Here is a 17,930-nt window from a genome sequence, read left to right as displayed (position 1 = left end):
AGATCAAAGGATTCCCAAGTAAAATAAACTGGCTGTTTGGCTGGTCTGAACAGCACTAATATGTTGTCATAGGAGATTTTGCATTGCCTCTTCTATTATTAGCGGATCCTGGTCTCTGTTATTTACCTGAAACTAGTTCAGTCAAAGCCATGTGGCTTGGGAGTTCCATTGTAGCTGCTCACATTTTATACGCCCATGGGTAATAACTTTGAAGGAGGTAGAATTGGGAGGAAGGGGGTTACAGAGTGGGGAATGGTTATTTTTGTTGTATAGTAGTTTATCGTGTTCAGAAAAATAAAAATGTGTCCACATAAAAAGAAACCTAAGAGAAAGACTTATTTTTTTCCCCAATCAGAGAAAACATTACTTCTTTCTACAGGAACATAAAAGAAGACTTATTTCTAATGTTTGCTTGTGCTAATGTGCTTCCCCGAATTTGCTTTGTAAGGAATGTGGGTATTGTCAGTGTTATTTCAAAAGTACTCAAAATTTAATTTAAATCAATCTAATTAGAAATGCTTGTAGACATACCACAGCTTTTGATTTTACTCAGAAATGCAATCATATTCTTCTGAATTGCAGTCTTAAGCTCCTACATGGAATAAAGCACTCCACTGCAATCTTCTGGTTTTCTAAATGAATGTCTGGCATACATAATGCCTTTAATTTCCATAATAAAATGAGTCCACAAGAACAGTACATGCTTGCAGTGCTGTTAATAAAATCTTCCATTTCCAGTAACATAAGAGTGTCCCAAAAGCCACAATACCAACATACATACACAGACACCCTCTAAATTACCAAAACAGATAAATGTTATATGGGAATAATAGGGTGCAATCAATTCCTGAGCTATTTTTAATGAAACAAACCACTATTAAAGAAAATTTTTAGTTAATCTGATTGCTTGGCCCTGATTTGAAATTCAACATTCCAATACATAACAGCTCCCATTGGTTGAGTACCAACAGCAAGAAAATTTGGTACTGAGTTGTTATTCATTTTAACAACTGAAGGAACTGCTACCCAATCTTCACCCAGGCACTGCAGATAAAAGAAAAAGATTCTCTACCATTGCACGGATCACTGGAGCTTTTACAGATTTTCAACTTTTATTTCTACAGATAGATAAAGAACTTATTCCAATGTGTGGGTCATCCTATTATGGGAGGTCACTGTGCAAAAAAAAAGTGTTTGAAATAAGATGACCAAGATTTGAGATTACTTAACACAAAGGATCAACTCAATTGTCTTGGGAGAAAGTATGGATTGATTTTTAAAAAGGCAATTAAAAAGTCCCTACTCACAAATGAACGTCTTAGACATTCAGTAAATTCACCCTTATATCTATATATTGTATGTATCTATATGTTGAACTTTTATCTAGCACTACTGCCTTATGGAAGTCGACAGAGGCTTCACTAATATGTTAGAGAATTAGTGTTCTCTCTCAACTCACAAATGTTCGCTCTCAAGAAAAGGAAAATTAAAAAGTATCTCATGTCAGCAGCTGTGTATGTCTAGTTCTCTGTTTGTTACTTTTCCGCTCAAAGACTGGTTTAAGTGATAATAAGTAGTTGGCTCCATGTGAGACCAGCCGTGTATTGTACTCCACATCTCTCTTAATCGTTTTGTGTGCAGAATGAAATCCCACTCATGAGCAATGTATCATCCCCTTGTCTGTCAGACGTCATTAAGTAAACAGCAGTAGAGGTTTGGGGGGCTCACGAAACAGAAAAAAACAAGGGTCTCAATAATGTACTTAGTGAGAAGCCTCAGAAGGATGAAAGTTGTTTCTTTTCAGACTCCAGTCTGATACAATACAATTACTTAGTATGGCACAGTATGCAAACAAAAAGAGTTTAAGAAAATCTCCCGTTAAATGCACTTTTACATTCATACACACTGACCTGGCTCCACAGAAATACTGTATCTCAACAAGAGTATAGCTTCTATTTACTCCCCAGCACTGAACGGTTTTAAACTTGGAACAGTAAATTATTTTTATGCAGGTCTATCCTGAGAGAAATCCAAGAGGAATCATGGGTTCAAATGGCCTGCTCTGATTTGTAACTTTTATGAGTTGTTATGGGCCACTGTAAAATGGTTAAATATACAGTATATCCATTCTGAAATGTGTGCACATCTAGTGCTTTAATTCATGATGGAAAACTTTCAAGAACACACATTTCTTGGTGCCAGGACTGTCAGATGGTTAATTTGTCACTAAGTAAGATAGATGGGTTAAACTACAGCTATAATTATGGTAAATAATTCAAGTTGCACAGACTAAATTGTATAATCTGTCTTCCTCAAAGTATTTTTTCCACAATAACTAAACACAGAAAAGAAATTTCTTAATTTTGGGCCCCAATAATATGACACATTCCCAAACACACAGTTGACATAGAGGATCAGGAATTAATATTTACTTTTCATTAAAGATAAAATCATGTTACCACCAGGTCTGGCTTCAAAAGACACATTAAAGGACAGTATTCAAAATTAAGAAATTCTTAAATGTGGGACATTAAATCCTTCACAGACATTCAGACATATACATCGATATTTTAAGAAAAACACTCTCTTCTACTCTTTCACAAAATTATGAATGTTTAACCATACATGACAGCCATTTTCTGTTCAAGATTAATGCGGTGAATTTAATGCATTTATAATTTGTGATGTCCTAAAACACTCTGTTGTTAATTATATATTAAAAAATGTTTTAATACACACAATGTTAATTAAACTTGAATGAAAAAGATTTTTCACCCTGTTCAGGTGTTAGCCATGAATCTTCTGAAGGGACAGAAGAACAAGTGGAGAGGTCTTTGTGTGGCTACTGGGTGTGACTCTACCCCCAGAACAAAATTCATAAATGTTTCTGTGAACAACTCAATTATACAGAATGACCTTGTTTGGTTAGTGTAATCTAACCTGTTCCAAACAACGGTTTCTGACCTTATAACTGCTTAGCTCTTCTGCTGCTATTCTGGGAAGGGGAAATCCATTATTCCTGGGATGGTTGATATGCCTCACACTGCATACATTTTTATCTCGGTGGTAAGCATACACATAAAAAAATGGAAAAAATAAATATCTACTGTATCTAGATGAGACCTCTCAGTGTAAATGGGCTCTCTGAAGAATTACCTGGTCGCAGGTAGGGTGCTGACCCTTGTGAAAAACACAGAGGGCTCCACTTCCACATGCAGTCCCAAAGACAGATCTCGGTAGAAACCTTCAGCGTGGCCGGAGCCCCCTGAATACTTGAAGTTCAAAACTGCTTCGACAGTCTGCAAGAAAAGGAGCAGAAATAAATGATTCTGTCATTAACAAACAAACAGCAATTAGACAAATTAGACAACCAGTGTACTGTATCTGCATTTCGGGGGGCAAGGAACATGCAAAGGAATGGAACAGAAAAGGCAAAGTTTGCCATTAAGAACATAAGAAAGACTACAAATGAAAAGGGGTCATTTAGCCCTTTCGGCAGACGGACAGGCTGCCCTGCAATAAATTGGTTAGAAAATGGTTAAATGGATTGTATGGATGGCAGATAGTAGCTTACTGCTTCAAAGTTCTCATCCAGTTGTTTCTTGAAGGAAGTAATCATGTTGGCTTCAACCACTTGCCTAGGTAGCTTGTTCTATACTCATATTACCCCTCGATGAAGAAATGCCTCTTTTGAACAGTATTAAATGCATTTCCATGTAGTCTCCACCTCCGTTCTCTGGTTCATGTTTCACTGTTTATGTTGAAGAAGTCCACTGCACTAGCTATCCATTTTTAATGCCTTTGAGAATTTTGAAAACTTGCAACAGGTCCCCTCCAAGTCTTCTTTGTTTAAGACTAAAAAGGTTCAGTTCTTTCTGCCTGTCACTACTATATCGGGGCGTTATAGTAATCTTGTTGTAAGCCTATGTTAAGAAACATTTTCTAAAGCCTTTAATGGTGCAGGCAGTAAAAATCACAAAAACAAATTTCATGTAGAGTTTAACTAAAGTTAGTTTTGTACATGCCTGGCATGAGCTTCTGATCACACTGATATGCTACATTTAATGTACAACTAATAACTTGATCTTAAACGGATGCAAAAATACCATTTACATTTTATGGGTTGACGTCTGCACGAAACGTCTAAAATCAAGCCTTAAGTTCCAACTATGAAATCAGTGTCAACATTTGAGTCCCAGAAAACACTTAATTTCTCACAGCATCAGTATAAATCTTACTTCCACAGATCAGAGAACAAGTGTCATAGCTTTACTTAAATAATGGATAGCTTCCCTTATCCACCTTCCTTACTTTCTTTGTAATGTTCCACAGGACACAAATAGGTACAATTCACAAACTTTCACGTAGCTCATCTCTGTTTTATAGTTCTCACACCACCTAGAAATTTATGTTATTTATACATATCAAATTGTTATAACAGTTTTAGTTTTTTAACTTTAATTTTGCTTTAAATTGAAAAATGTGTAAAATAAACAGTTTACACACCAGCTTCGTATGTCCTGTATGTAAGTACTGCATTGCAGTAGAGCAGCAGAGTCAGAACAGAACATGACTGAAATGACTCACATACAAATGTCAGTTACATTAAAAACAATTATGCCATCTTCACAGAGAAGCCCATAAGAATTGCTTGCTGTTTAATTACCATCAATGTTATGCGCTCTATTAAATTTTTGATTTGTGAGAAAAAAATGGATGGAATTTGCTCTCCCACACATATTTTGGTACAATGCATGTTTCATGATTATACTGTACATATGAGACCTAGACAATGTAAATAAATGAAAAATCTAAAGGTCTTCAAGTCTGGCTAACTTCTAACAATATGCAACTAATGATTTGTTGTGTGTAACTCAGAAGTGTAGATTGCACAGGAATATTACTGATAAATATTTATAAATACACAAATCGTGATTTATTTACATACTTGCTGTACGTAAAATATTAGTATTTTACCAGGTCTTCATCTTTGGTATTAATACATTGTTCATATATTTGAATATTAAAAATGACCAAATAACATGTAGGGAGATGGGATTCTGTTACATTGTGCTTCCAGTTTTTCTTGTAAAATTGAGCTGTAAAATGATGACTGTACCTGTAAGGTTTACATAACAAAACTAAAATAAATCCATTGATTGATATACAGTACATATAGTATGATGTATAAGTAGCAAGAGATTTCTGTAGCTTACATCAGTTACTCAGACATTTTTTCTTCATTGGGGATACACGCATTACACAAAAAAGGATATATGGTCAAAAGGTAATGTTCCCTAGTGTCCAAGGCCAGGGACACTGAGTGGGATATGACCACACTAAAACCAACTCATTGACCCATCCTGTTGATGGTACACTACATATTCCTGCAACAACTCTGGCTGCCCAGCCTAGCACCAGTACCCATACTATGGATTTGGATCATGAGAATAGAAGGTATATCTGTAACTGAAGAAGGCTCTTGAAAACTCAAATATTCAGAGTGAGGTTAACTCTACAGTTATTAACTCTACTCTATTTTTTTCAATTTTTCCCCACTAACTGCAGGTTTAAGTCTTTACTGCATAAGAAAGATATCCATCTGGCAGTCCTGTCTTTCCTACCCTCTTCTGGTGCATTGTCTCATCTCAGTTCCCTGTTCCCAATCATCTCTAAATGCAATCAAAAGAACTTGCCTTCTTACATAAGAAGGAATGCAGTATTGAATAATTCATTTACTGCTTAAATGGCCATGTATTGATAATTAATGTAGATTTTCTTAGGGTTTGAAAAAGTACCACAGCATAAAACCAGGCACTAATGATGGAAAAATACCACAACCTTAACCATAAACTTATATATAACAATATAAAATGCAAAGGCTAGCAAAAAAATACTGAAGATTTTAACAATGTAAAAAGCTTGTGGGATTGATGACCTTCTAATGAACAATGGTATCTGAGTTGACTAAACTTATTCTCCAGCAAGGTATCAGCGTAACCATCTTAAACAGTTTAGCTTTCAAAAAGTCTCTGTGGCCTCAGCAAAAGTATGTCTGTAATTTGGTAGTTTAACCTCTTGGAGCAGTGTTACGAAGAAGCTTCATGTGCGTTCTTTACACGATGCTGTGGTAATTAATTTAAACCTTGTCTGTAGTACACTATAAAGACATCCATAGGACTGAGAACTAAACCTAATGCACTGTATTGCGCATTGACACTGAAACTATTCAAAAGGGCACACTAATGGCATTCATGAATTTTTTATCAATAATGGGACTAACATTGTGATACAGTATGTGAATAAGATCAGCATCTTCTGTTCTCTTCAGTTTAATCTGACATCACATCCTAAGACTTTATCAAAAACTCAATGTGAATATTAATTTATATGATTTTATATATCAGATACAATGTAAAATAGACGATAAAAGATTTATTGTAAGGATTTATTGTAAGGATTCAGGAAGCACTAGAGATAAGGATGGTACAGTATTTGTACTGTACATGTTACTGCAGGGATACTCACTCATTAAATAACACTGTGAGAGTACAAGAAATCAAAGTTTTTTTAAATACTGCATTTAATGACATATTGCATCAGATCTAGTGTAGGGACAAACAACACAATAAAACTTCTTTAAACTTTCAATTAAAAACATACTGTATGAAGTAATCTCACGAACAATGTCCTCTTCAGTAAATACTGTTAATGAAATTCAACCCCAAAAAATATTTCCTATAGAATTATTCTTGATTTCTTATAGAATCGTTCTAGAATACCCATGACTCTGGTGTCTAAGATACTGTATACAGTATAATTTAATCTACCAAATCATGTGACCAATCAACTTTATTAGTCAACTATAATTTCCATACACTACTATTCTGCTGTGATTTATAGGTGTACTGTACAGTATGTTACAATATAAGCACTTTAAACACACCTGACATTTTGCTGGCTTGTAGTACCAAAGTTTTTGAACATAAGTTGTGTTGAATTACTTTTAGAAAAAGCCTGCCCTAGCTTACAGAAACCACATTTCATTGCAACTGGGCAAGCCCACACTGAGAAGATATGTTTGAATGTTTTTTTTTTCCAGCAAACCAAACTTCCAAACTGCCTGCCAGGCCTGATTGATCCGTCTTTCCTGGACAAATCACAATGTTGGACAGGTGGTAAAACTATTAAAAGATTTAAAAATCTTAAACAAGATTTTTCAAAATTGTGTGAAACTATGAATACTCACATATGGTGACCACCCCATGTGGTCAAAGCATGTGACTGATTAGGGTCATTTAAACATTTACTGTTGATCAGTATATGTGATTTAATGAGTCTGTAAGACCATATCATCGAGAGACTAATGCTATATACTGTATGCATTGCAGGTAGCGCTCTGCCATAAACAAATCTGACATATACCATGACATACTTATTCTATACCACATTTAACTTCATTCAGCCTAACACTTTCAGAGAAAAGGTCCTGGAGCTCACCCAAATGTTTGTCTACATAATAGTCTCCTAATTTATCTCTGTTTTTGTTTTCAAATTAGGGGTCCAGAAATCAGGAGGAAAACTATAATTCTGCTAATTAAAAAACATTTCCATAGTCACACAATTTTAGGTGTATTTCTTTTGCAATGCTTCTGCCCCTGTTCATACCAAGAACACAGTACCAGCCCCTTGTGCTCCGCTCATTAACACCTTGTTTAACTCGAAGAGTAGCAGGCATTAGAGAAGCAGAGCTGTGAAGGTTTATTTTCAATGCAGCATGTCTGGTTACCAAGCTTTGATTTCCACCTCCCACTCTGCTTGAATTCCCATATTGCAGTCCCAGCCAGCAAATGAAGACATAATTAATTTTCCTGCAAATGAGCATCCAAGAAGGCTTAAGAATAAACATATATTTTAAGAGGAACATTTTAAAGCTGCCTTATAAATCTTGATTATAGCACTCCTGATTGAAATCTCAAAGATATGCATGTGCCAGGAATCAAAGAATGTATTTTCTGTGCGCCAAAACATCCATTGAAAGTGTCTACATAAAATACTACATCACATGAGAGAGCCTAAAGCTGTTAATAGTGCAGTATCTAGGTGTGGATGTAAATATTTGGATATTTTAGTTAAGTAAGTGTATTATAACTTGGCAGCTGCATGCTGTGTTTAGGGCTTCAGTCTCCAGACAGGAGTGTTAGGGGGTTCAGATCGCAGATGGGATTGTGCCATTGTACCCCTGAGTAAGGTACCATATTCTTCAATTGCTCCAGTAAATGACATGATGTACTGTATAAAAGGTTCTCCTGCTCATTGAAAATTCTTGTTATTGAAAATTCACTCTGAATTGACGCATGTGGTCAAATAAAAGAATGCTTTAACATTTAGAAGTGTTTAGGTCTTTATTCAAAAATGAAAAATTGTAATGATAACATAAACATTGCCACAGCTTGCTTTACAACATTTGCTGAAAGTTGTGCTAATTAAATTTGTAAAAGAAATCAGGAACCCCTCACCAACCACACCACCCTCTATAAAAGGCTTAGCCTGGAGATATCACTAAATCACTCCGTTTGGTTAAAGGGCTATTCACAAGCCTGCTGTTTGAAAATGTAATAGGGCAGCTTCACCTCACTTATTAATATTAATAATTGCTTACACTTATATAGCACTTTTCTGGACACTCCACTCTAAGCGCTTTACAGGTAATGGGGAATCCCCTCCACCACCACCAATGTGCAGCCCCACCTGGATGATGCAACGGCAGCCATAGTGCGCCAGAATGCTCACCACACATCAGCTATCAGTGGGGAGGAGAGCAGAGTGATGAAGCCAATTCATAGATGGGGATTATTAGGAGGCCATGATTGGTAAGGGCCAATGGGAAATTTGGCCAGGACACCAGGGTAACACCCCTACTCTTGTCAAGAAACACCCCAGGATTTTTAATAACCACAGAGAGTCAGGACCTGGAAATTTCTTCTATTTTGTGATGTAAACTGGAGGTTTTACATATTACTGTGTACATTTTACCTTCAATGTGGTTTGAAATGCTCTCTTCAATGCAGATTCTTTCTAACCCCGAAATATACTGTAAAAATAGCGTTGCAAGTCCCCTTTAAGTGCTCAGAAAAATGTGTGCCAAAAAAGCCCTATGCCAAAAGCACAGGACTTGAGAGCATCTTTGTTTTTTTACCACTATATGCATAAAGAAAAATTTGAATGTTTACACATTGATTTGAACTCATTAAAAGAGACTGTTCAGGACAAATTACAGTTACATGCTATATTTTGTATCAGTTGTCTTGATATATACTATCATGGTTTTTCCTGAATGGAAACTCAACAGCATTGCAGCCATTTCCTTAGAAATTTACTATTGGCAAATAGTTAAATTTGCAGACTAAAACTTCTATTAACCTTTACCTGCACTCAAAGCCGTTAGTAGGTTACTATTTAACCTAAGGGTAGAATAGCATTTTATATACAGAGAATTTCCAGACAGACTCTCCCATTCATCTCAAACAATACCTAGGATAATTACCAAAGTGTAAAAATCAAAAATAATGTCAGTGTGAAAGAGGGAGAGGGAAAAAAACATTAGACAACTGCCATATCAACTTCATGACCCTTCATGCTCTATAATTGGAGGTACAGTACTTTGCCAGTTTGATTTCAAGTTACACATAATTTTGTACTGTCACTTAATTCCGAATTTGGTGGGACTTCAGGCAAACCAACTTCCAAGGACAGGATGAACCTTTAAGGTAACCTGATGTTGGAAAGCTTTGAGCACACATACACCCACAGAAAAAGATCAAAGCTGTTTTTGTAAATCACATTACCATGAACAGAAGGCCTTGCTGGAATCACATACTGCTGGAAGCGGGTTCTTCTCTGCAGTCAATGTGACAGCCAGCTTCCATCATAATATATACATTTAAACAGCATTAAACCGGTGATCTGGAGAAGTGTTGAGGCTCATGTTCTCTGTATCAGGTACATAGGTACAGTATCTGCTGAAGCTTCAGCAGAGAGTGTGATCAGTCTGTCCCATTTTTTAAAAGCAAGAGTGGTGAACAGCACTACCTCTGAATGCCCGCTCTTCGTAAGCAATGAAAAAGTGATATTGGAAGTGACAGCTAATGAGAAAGAGCTTCGCTGACTCAGGCACATGCAGTGGCTATTGGCAGGGGCAAGAGCTGAAGAGGTGCTCTGTACCTCCGGCTATTCATCATCACTGCCAATTTGTCATATTGCTGATAGAGGCACTTGCGGCCTGATCTGGAATAAATTCGGCAATTCTTTATGATTTTGTTACTCTTTTTCCTTTTAACAGCTAAGCAAAATGAGATCTACCACCAGCTGTTGCTTGATATCCACACGTCTGCCTGACGATTTACTTGGCGTCTGTAGCTGCAGTAAGGCTAGGTAGCATTAAAAATGGAAAATGACACTGAGCACTTAAGTACATGCAGACATAAAGGATTTAGGATGAACAATTCAGGGAGGGATTTTAAGTACACAGGAATCTGCTTCTGTGCAAATACACCTTCCACCACAGTTCATCCTGAATTGTAGAAGAAAGAGTATGCAGAACCTGCAGCACTGTAGATAGGTAGTCTTAAAATAAAATACCTGTCTTTGCTTTTGGTTATGCTTCTTAAGAAAGGTGCAGATGTAGAACTTTCCACAAAACTTTCCATGAAAACTTGTGAAGTTTCTGGGAAAAAAACCATTTGTACAAGAGTTTCATTTATTTTTTAAAAAGCCAAGTTAAGAAAAGATAAAGAATGTATTTTCTGAACAGCATTCAACAGGTATCTTTCAAATGATTTTTCAAAGGAAAATCGTTACAGTTTTCCTCTGCCTTTCAGTGAGCATTAAGACTTTCTGAAAGCACGTGACAAAAAATAGTTTCTTTAAACATTTTGGATTATATTGTAATGTATGTACAGTAGTTAACAGATAATTTTTACCAGGACAGAGGAAAGAGGAAAATTCTTAATGAAAAGCCAGTTCTTCTGTTAAATTCCATACATCTATCCATACTGTATATATCCATATTTTTTATTTACATTGCAGTCTTGTTACTCTAGACTTTAGTTGTTTAGCACTGCAATCTCAAAATCGGTTCGACTAATTAAAGTAATTGTAGTTTGAGCTAGTTTTCATTCTTAACTGTCATATTTCTGTACTTTCACCTTTCAAATTAAAACTTTAAGGTATTATATTGCAAGAGACACTACAGGAATGCACACTGTATTGATTTCTAGTATCCAATTAACTTGATCTTTTTTACAAATTCCCTCATTTTAATGTTATTGATCATACTAATGAGTATTAGTGTTAATTCTCTTGCCCTGTAAATTATTATGACTTACATTACAAAAAAGGAAAGCTTTGTAATGCAAAGAAAGGTGCTATATATACTGCATTGTATATATCATATTGTAAACACTGCTTGGCTTTACTTTGACTTATGAAGTTGTGTTGGTGTCAATGGCACAGAGCAGAGTTATTCTTTTCTGTGTTATAACGGAGAGATATACAGGGGAAAACGATCAAAGTACGAATCAGTTCTACGCTATACAGTTAACTGTGTTGTAACAGAAAGAATAAGGTTCTGGATCTCGAGATGAAGTTAAACAGATGAGTTTATTGCATGCAAGGAACAATAAAGCCGAAGTCTTGTTTCCCGCAAGAAACAACAAAACCGTTGTTCAATATTGTTCAAGTATTGTACAAGGTGCCTGTACAAACTAGGTTTATATAGTCCTTCCTTGCTGCTTCAGACGTCATTCGTTAATATGGTAAAGGGGGGAGGTAATGTGTTTCGCCAGTTTACAGCCTTTTGGCCAAATCAGGGATTAAGTCCCCAGGGGTTTTCCTAGCTGGCATCTGGAATCCTTTTCAGTTAACTCCTGCTGCTTAGAAGTCTAATCTTCAGGCAGAACTGACTTAAATTAACCCTTTTCACATCTTGTGTCTTACTTCAACTGTATTTCGCAGACCTAGGGGAGTCAATTCTAGGTCTAAAGAAAGTATCCTGGGAGTATGAAATCCAATAGTTTTCTTTGTCTGCGGACTGCGCAGATCCCAGGAGCTCTCTGCCATTTAATTATTCTTACACAACCTCCTTAAGCCCACTGAACCAAACCAATAACTGATGTATAAGTTTCAAACAGATTTACAGGCTGTACTTGGGTTTATGTCCTTGCGTCAATTAATGAACCCCTCAGAACTGGAGGCTACGCAACATTAAGAGAGCTGGAGTAGAAAAAGAAAGTGATGAAAGGTTTCAGAGACAAAGGACTGGCGGAGAATACTACGTATCTTAAAGACCAGATGGATGACAGAAATTAATGAGCCTAATTTCTAATATTCTGCAAGGTGGGAGATTAAAAATCATTAGCATTAACCATTTATACTGGGCAACAATTATACTTTGTAGCAGCTGTGAATCTTGGTCATTTACTAAAATGTATTAATGACTTAAACAAACCCAATAGGATTCCACATTTTTAGCACTTGAAAGTGGAAATGAGCAACAGTTATTTTAATTCCTGAATATTTTTTTGTATTATAATGTACTTGAAATACAAGTTGTAGGTAACACATATTTAAGAAGCACTGAATGACAACAATGAAGGTAATAAGGGACAAAATAACATAACAGCAGTGTGACCCTACACTGCATATTATTTAAAATAACTGTCCATTTTGAACAACCCACAGGCAAAAGCTTAGCACACAAAAATTCCAAACACTGAATGAGGAGGTTAATGGTTATATTTAAAAAAAATGTTAATGCTTCATTACAAGGTTCTGAGGATAAAAATACTGAAAAATGTGGATCTTCACATTTGGTTACATGCATACATCACAAATAGTAAATATTTTTTAATGTTGGTTAATTGGATCAGGCACTGTGACAGTACTGTATATTTCACCAGTTTATATTTGAAAGGACATTTTCAGCTCTCTCTTACCTCTTATGAGTCTTTACCTTCTGATTATGTGCTCAATAACAGGTTATAGTACACAACAGAAACTCCTGTAAAAATGCTAAACAGTACTTTTACGCTGGAGAATGTGGTATTTCAAACACAAAGAACTCCAGATAATTGTTGTGCAGAATACTGTCCTTTGTGTGGAATCTTTATATGCTGTTTATCGTATAAGTCACACAATGAATTAATGCTAAGCAGTAATTATACATTGCCTTGCAAGATTAGCCATTCCCAGCCATTAATAGCACACGGGGTGGAGCGGTGGCTCTGTGGCTAAGGACCTGTGCCTGTGGCTGGAAGGTTGCCGGTTCAACTCCTGCAGCCGGCAGAGGAATCCTCCTCCATTGGACCCCTGGGCAAGGCCCTTAACCCCAACTGCTCCAGGGGCGCTGTACAATGGCTGACCCTGTGCTCACCCCCAGCTTCTCTCCCTGTCTGTGTCTCATGGCGAGCTAGCTGGGGTATGCAAAAAGACAAATTCCTAATACAAGAAATTGTATATAGCCAATAAAGTGATCTTACCTTACAGTATATTTCTATGCAATTAGTAAGTTCACTATGCAACATGTGGTTCGTGGTATACAGAATTCAGAATGATAGAGATTTGTAAGTATTTTTCACCAGGCAAGTCAATGGCAAAATATTGGTTTATACAACAGGATCTCTTCATGGAGCAATCTAAGGAAAGTATCCTGATTGTTTACACCAGCATAAGCCTACACATAGGACCCAAGACCTTCCAGTCAAACACTCCACACTACTGCCAATTATACCTTGAAGTCTCTAAACAAGAAACATAAACTGCAGGTGAGGATTAAAAAAAAAATCAAAACAAGAATGGACCTCACTAAGAAAAATGCACGACGGGCAAAGAAACCAGAGTGTGACTACATGATTTATAAATTCTGTCAAAATGTAGAAGAAAAAGAAAAATGAAAAACAATGTACACAGGTTTTGTGGATTTTGCTGTGGCTTTCAGAATGATTGAAGACTTCACATACAAGGTCGCCTACCAGAAGGCTTCAGATCATTAACTTCAGACTTCACCTGCAAAGCAGAGACTTGATACCAACCAAGAAGGAGCTACTGGTTGCAGCAAGGCCAGTAAAGCACTGGAACATGAATGAAGATATAGACAGCGATTAACTTCTGTTTCTGTTTCTAAGTACTGAAGCCAGTAAAAAAGTGCTCCATTGTAGAAAGCTGTATATCCTGTAAGACTCCTAAACTGCAAAGCCAGGCAGAGGCAGACAGTAACAAAAAAGATCATTTCTAACCTAAAACTATAACATTTAGAGGAATTACAATTATTTGCAGCCACGTGCTGAAACATATTTGTTTCACTGGCACATTACCAAACTTAGATTGAAATGAAAATGTGGTATTGATGTACAGCCCACACAACACCTGAGTCTATTAAAAATGAACACTCCATGAAAGTGGTGACCCAGATTTACCTGGGATTGCTTCCAAGGATTAAAATGCTGGCATGTGATTATAACTTTGCAATAAATAATCAACATTTAACATTTCAATTTGACAATTATTATTGACTGAGAACCCCAGTTGGATTGCTCAAGGTTTGAAAACTAACGTAAATGTACTTAAGGTTAATTCTAGGACTATAACCTTTGTTATTAAGGAAATACAGTCAGTTCTCAATTTATGTATAAATTTGCGTTTTTAGTTTGATACACCTCAAGCACATACACCACTTCTTAAATTAGGAAGCTACTGGTTCTTTCTTTAACTTGTTGGGTGCTGCCATCAACAGGCCACTTGTCTAGACAATATACTGTCCACTGCACAAACACAGTTGCATGCTGGGACAAATATTGTCACCTGGGTGACAGCCAGGCAGATGGACAGTTTTTGTTCCAGTGTTTTGACAGCCACCACTGATGTAGCATCTCACGTTTACTTCTTAAGCTGCGTGACAAATCAATTAGTTATATTACTTACAAGACTTTTAAAAAGAGTAAAAGGACTAAAGACTCATGTATTTTTTCACACCGTCCATCACTGACCACTAATTGCCTCACATGTTTCACAAAATTCTCAAACATTACCGTTTAGTTTCAAATCACTTCTAATACAATTGTGTCAACAGTTACTGTACCTGAAAAAATATGCATATTTTTACACGTGAGTTCTCTGGATGAGAGTACACTCTGAACATATTCCTTCATATTATCTCCTTATTGTAAATTATTTCTTAATTTAGGTATTTTGATTTACACTGTGTTGTATTAGAACTCTTTGCATTCCCAGCCACACTCCAAAACCATGACTAATGCAGGTCCCAAAAGTCAATCAAAATCACGGGCCAGCGCCTTCCATCATTATGTTTCCTGTCTTTAGAACTGTATTCCAAGTTATATTAGGAATTCTGGCACCATTTAATATTTTGAATCTAATTTGTACATACTGCATCTTCATTCAATCTGGCCAGTTTTTACCTGCCTTTCTTAAATAGTAATATACAGAGGTGGGGGCCTTTAACTGCAGTCTTCAACCCTTTATTCCCATTCTATACCTTAGAGCCACTTGTACAAGCCTTTATACAGTATGTTAACATGTCGTGGAATATACTGTATAAACGGCACAACGAAAAATCAGAAAGCTACACAGGTCCCGCAGTTTGTTCCTCAAGGAGCTCAGCTCAGAAACAGTGTAATATTGTACCTAGTGTTTCCAGACTTGCTGCTCAGCTCTGTGATCCCTGGCGTCTTGAACAGTTCAATACTTCCCTCAGGGTCCCCTAAGACTCTATTTCAATCGCAGGCAGCTAAAAATAGCCAGCCTTATAATGAGCAAAGCGTGCAAGGAATAGAGTTTCACTTTACTGATGCAGACATGAATGCTGAGACATACAGTACTCTTGGAATACAAAATTCAAGAGAGTCAGGGCTTTACAAAAATAAGGAATGAATACAAATAAAAGCAGATCACTAGCTCCTATACTGTAGCTGTTACATAAACTCCTAATAATTATAATTGATTAACTACTTTTAACTTTTAATTGCTGGTTAATACATTAAGGGCAAAAATTGTAAAGATAACTCAGGGGTTGAGAAGACTACATTTTTGCAGCTTCTCTATAGTCATTAAATTGGAAATGAAAGGCACGTGCCTTCCCTAATTTAATACCTTAATTGACTGATATTGATTGAGTTTGAAATATCTGTTTTAACATGATCTATTTTTTATTTTTCATATTGGAAATTGCTACATTAAAGCAAGCGCTAACTACTACTACTTTGTAGTTAATAGTTAACTGCTGACAAGCAGACCTGAGGGGCTAAATGGCCTCTCATCATCTGTGACCTTTCTTGTGTTCTATGTTCTTTGTAAGGTTTGACTTGCTTTCTCATCTGTTGACCCTGTAAGTCAATCTATTCATCATTTCTTTTCTCACAACAGTATGTTACAGTGCATTTATTAATATGAGGAGTCTTTAATAACAAGTGAATTCAATCAGGTACAAAACACAACCTGATTAGATTACATAAAACCTACCACAAATATTACTTCCCAATTAAAAACTTCTCAGCTTAGTAATCACTACAGGTACGTCATTAATTATTCTAAAAACAGGCAGTTCTGGTTACCCCTTGCCAAGCAGTTTGCCTGGTTAAGGGGTTCTCACTGAACCCATTTCCTTTTTAGTTTTAATTTAGGACAATTTTCACAACAACACCGCAATAGGAAGACCACTGACAAATATAACTCGTCAGTAATGAATACAGGCATATCATCCACAAAACGAAGTCAGGAAACACCTTCTTAAATCACAGGTCGGAACTTCAGATTGCAAACTTTTTTGGGAAAACTTACAAGGAGAACTACTGCAGTTATTGCATACACAGCTAAGCTCACTGAGGGACTTGTGTTAGCGCCTCAGGAACTATGAAAACCCAATCTCTTTGAGGTTGTTAAAGCAGTCTGCACCACTCAGGGAACCTTCTAATATTGCCTTCAACATTTGGAGAAGAATGAAAGGGAGAGGAGATTCCGCAAGTGGCAAAGTGCCAGTCCCACAACACCATCAAAGAGCCAGATCGCTGCTTAAAACCCACCTAAACAATTTGAAAGTCTTGCACAGTGCAGCTCGTAGGGTATGCGATTATGTTAATAACTATTATTTGCATTTACTATACACAATGCTTTTCATCCAAAAAGATCTCACGTTATTTAAATATAAGAGGAGACCGATTTCACTCATCACAGCAACCGGCACAGAGCTCACCTGGATGACAAGCTGAGTGCCATTTATTCAGGATAAATTGGATAACACTCCTACTCTTTCGAAAAGTACCACGAGAACAAGTACTGAAGTACTACAAGTTTTCAGGACCTCAGTCTAATGTCTCATCTGAAATACAGTAGCTCCTACAGCACAATATCCCCAGAGTGACTTTAAGAATGTTCTAGAGGGCTGAACATCACCAACCGGTCCACCAAAACCAGGAAAAACTAGTTTTTCTCAGAGGTCTCCATCCTCAGACCTCCTCTTCTCAGGGCACGGCCCACAGAGAAGAGACCCCTGGGCCAGACCCAGGTCACTCTGGAGGAATTATCTCTCTCTGCTTGCCTGGGAGTGACTGGGAATCCCTTTAGGAGGAGCTGGATGCTGCTGGGGAAAGTGTCTGCCCTGCTCAGCCTGTTAGTACTGTGACCCTCACCATTAGTAAGCAGTTAGAAAATGGATGTATGGGCTCCATCCTGCTCTGGCAGTGAGTAATAGGCTAGTGTTTTCACAGTTAGTGTGTTTGTCAATGCTTCTTAGATTTCAGGTGAAGGTAGTGTTTGAATATTGTTGTGAGGTAATTTAACATTTTCAGATCCTGTCTTTTTCAATATGATCCGACGTTATCTATTTGACGAACTGGAGAGTACACGGTCTTTTGTCT

The 17,930-nt window shown here is 36.8% G+C and overlaps 1 protein-coding gene across 3 annotated transcripts in view; it reads right to left on the bottom strand.

Moving 5' to 3' along the window:
• trappc9 (trafficking protein particle complex subunit 9) overlaps window positions 1-17,930 on the bottom strand; it is a 619,314-nt gene that overhangs the window by 382,221 nt on the left and 219,163 nt on the right. For all 3 annotated transcript variants that reach the window (XM_088601827.1, XM_088601825.1, XM_088601826.1), the window contains one exon: window positions 3,157-3,299. In XM_088601827.1, coding sequence (XP_088457953.1) covers window positions 3,157-3,299 — 143 coding nt within the window. The remainder of the gene's footprint in view (window positions 1-3,156; window positions 3,300-17,930) is intronic.

Source organism: Lepisosteus platostomus, chromosome 12, assembly GCF_059453375.1.
Source record: "Lepisosteus platostomus isolate fLepPlt1 chromosome 12, fLepPlt1.hap1, whole genome shotgun sequence".
Taxonomy (NCBI): Eukaryota; Metazoa; Chordata; class Actinopteri; order Semionotiformes; family Lepisosteidae; genus Lepisosteus; species Lepisosteus platostomus.
The sequence above is the reverse complement of the archived record's forward strand: the minus strand, read 5'-3'. Positions and strand labels throughout refer to the sequence as shown.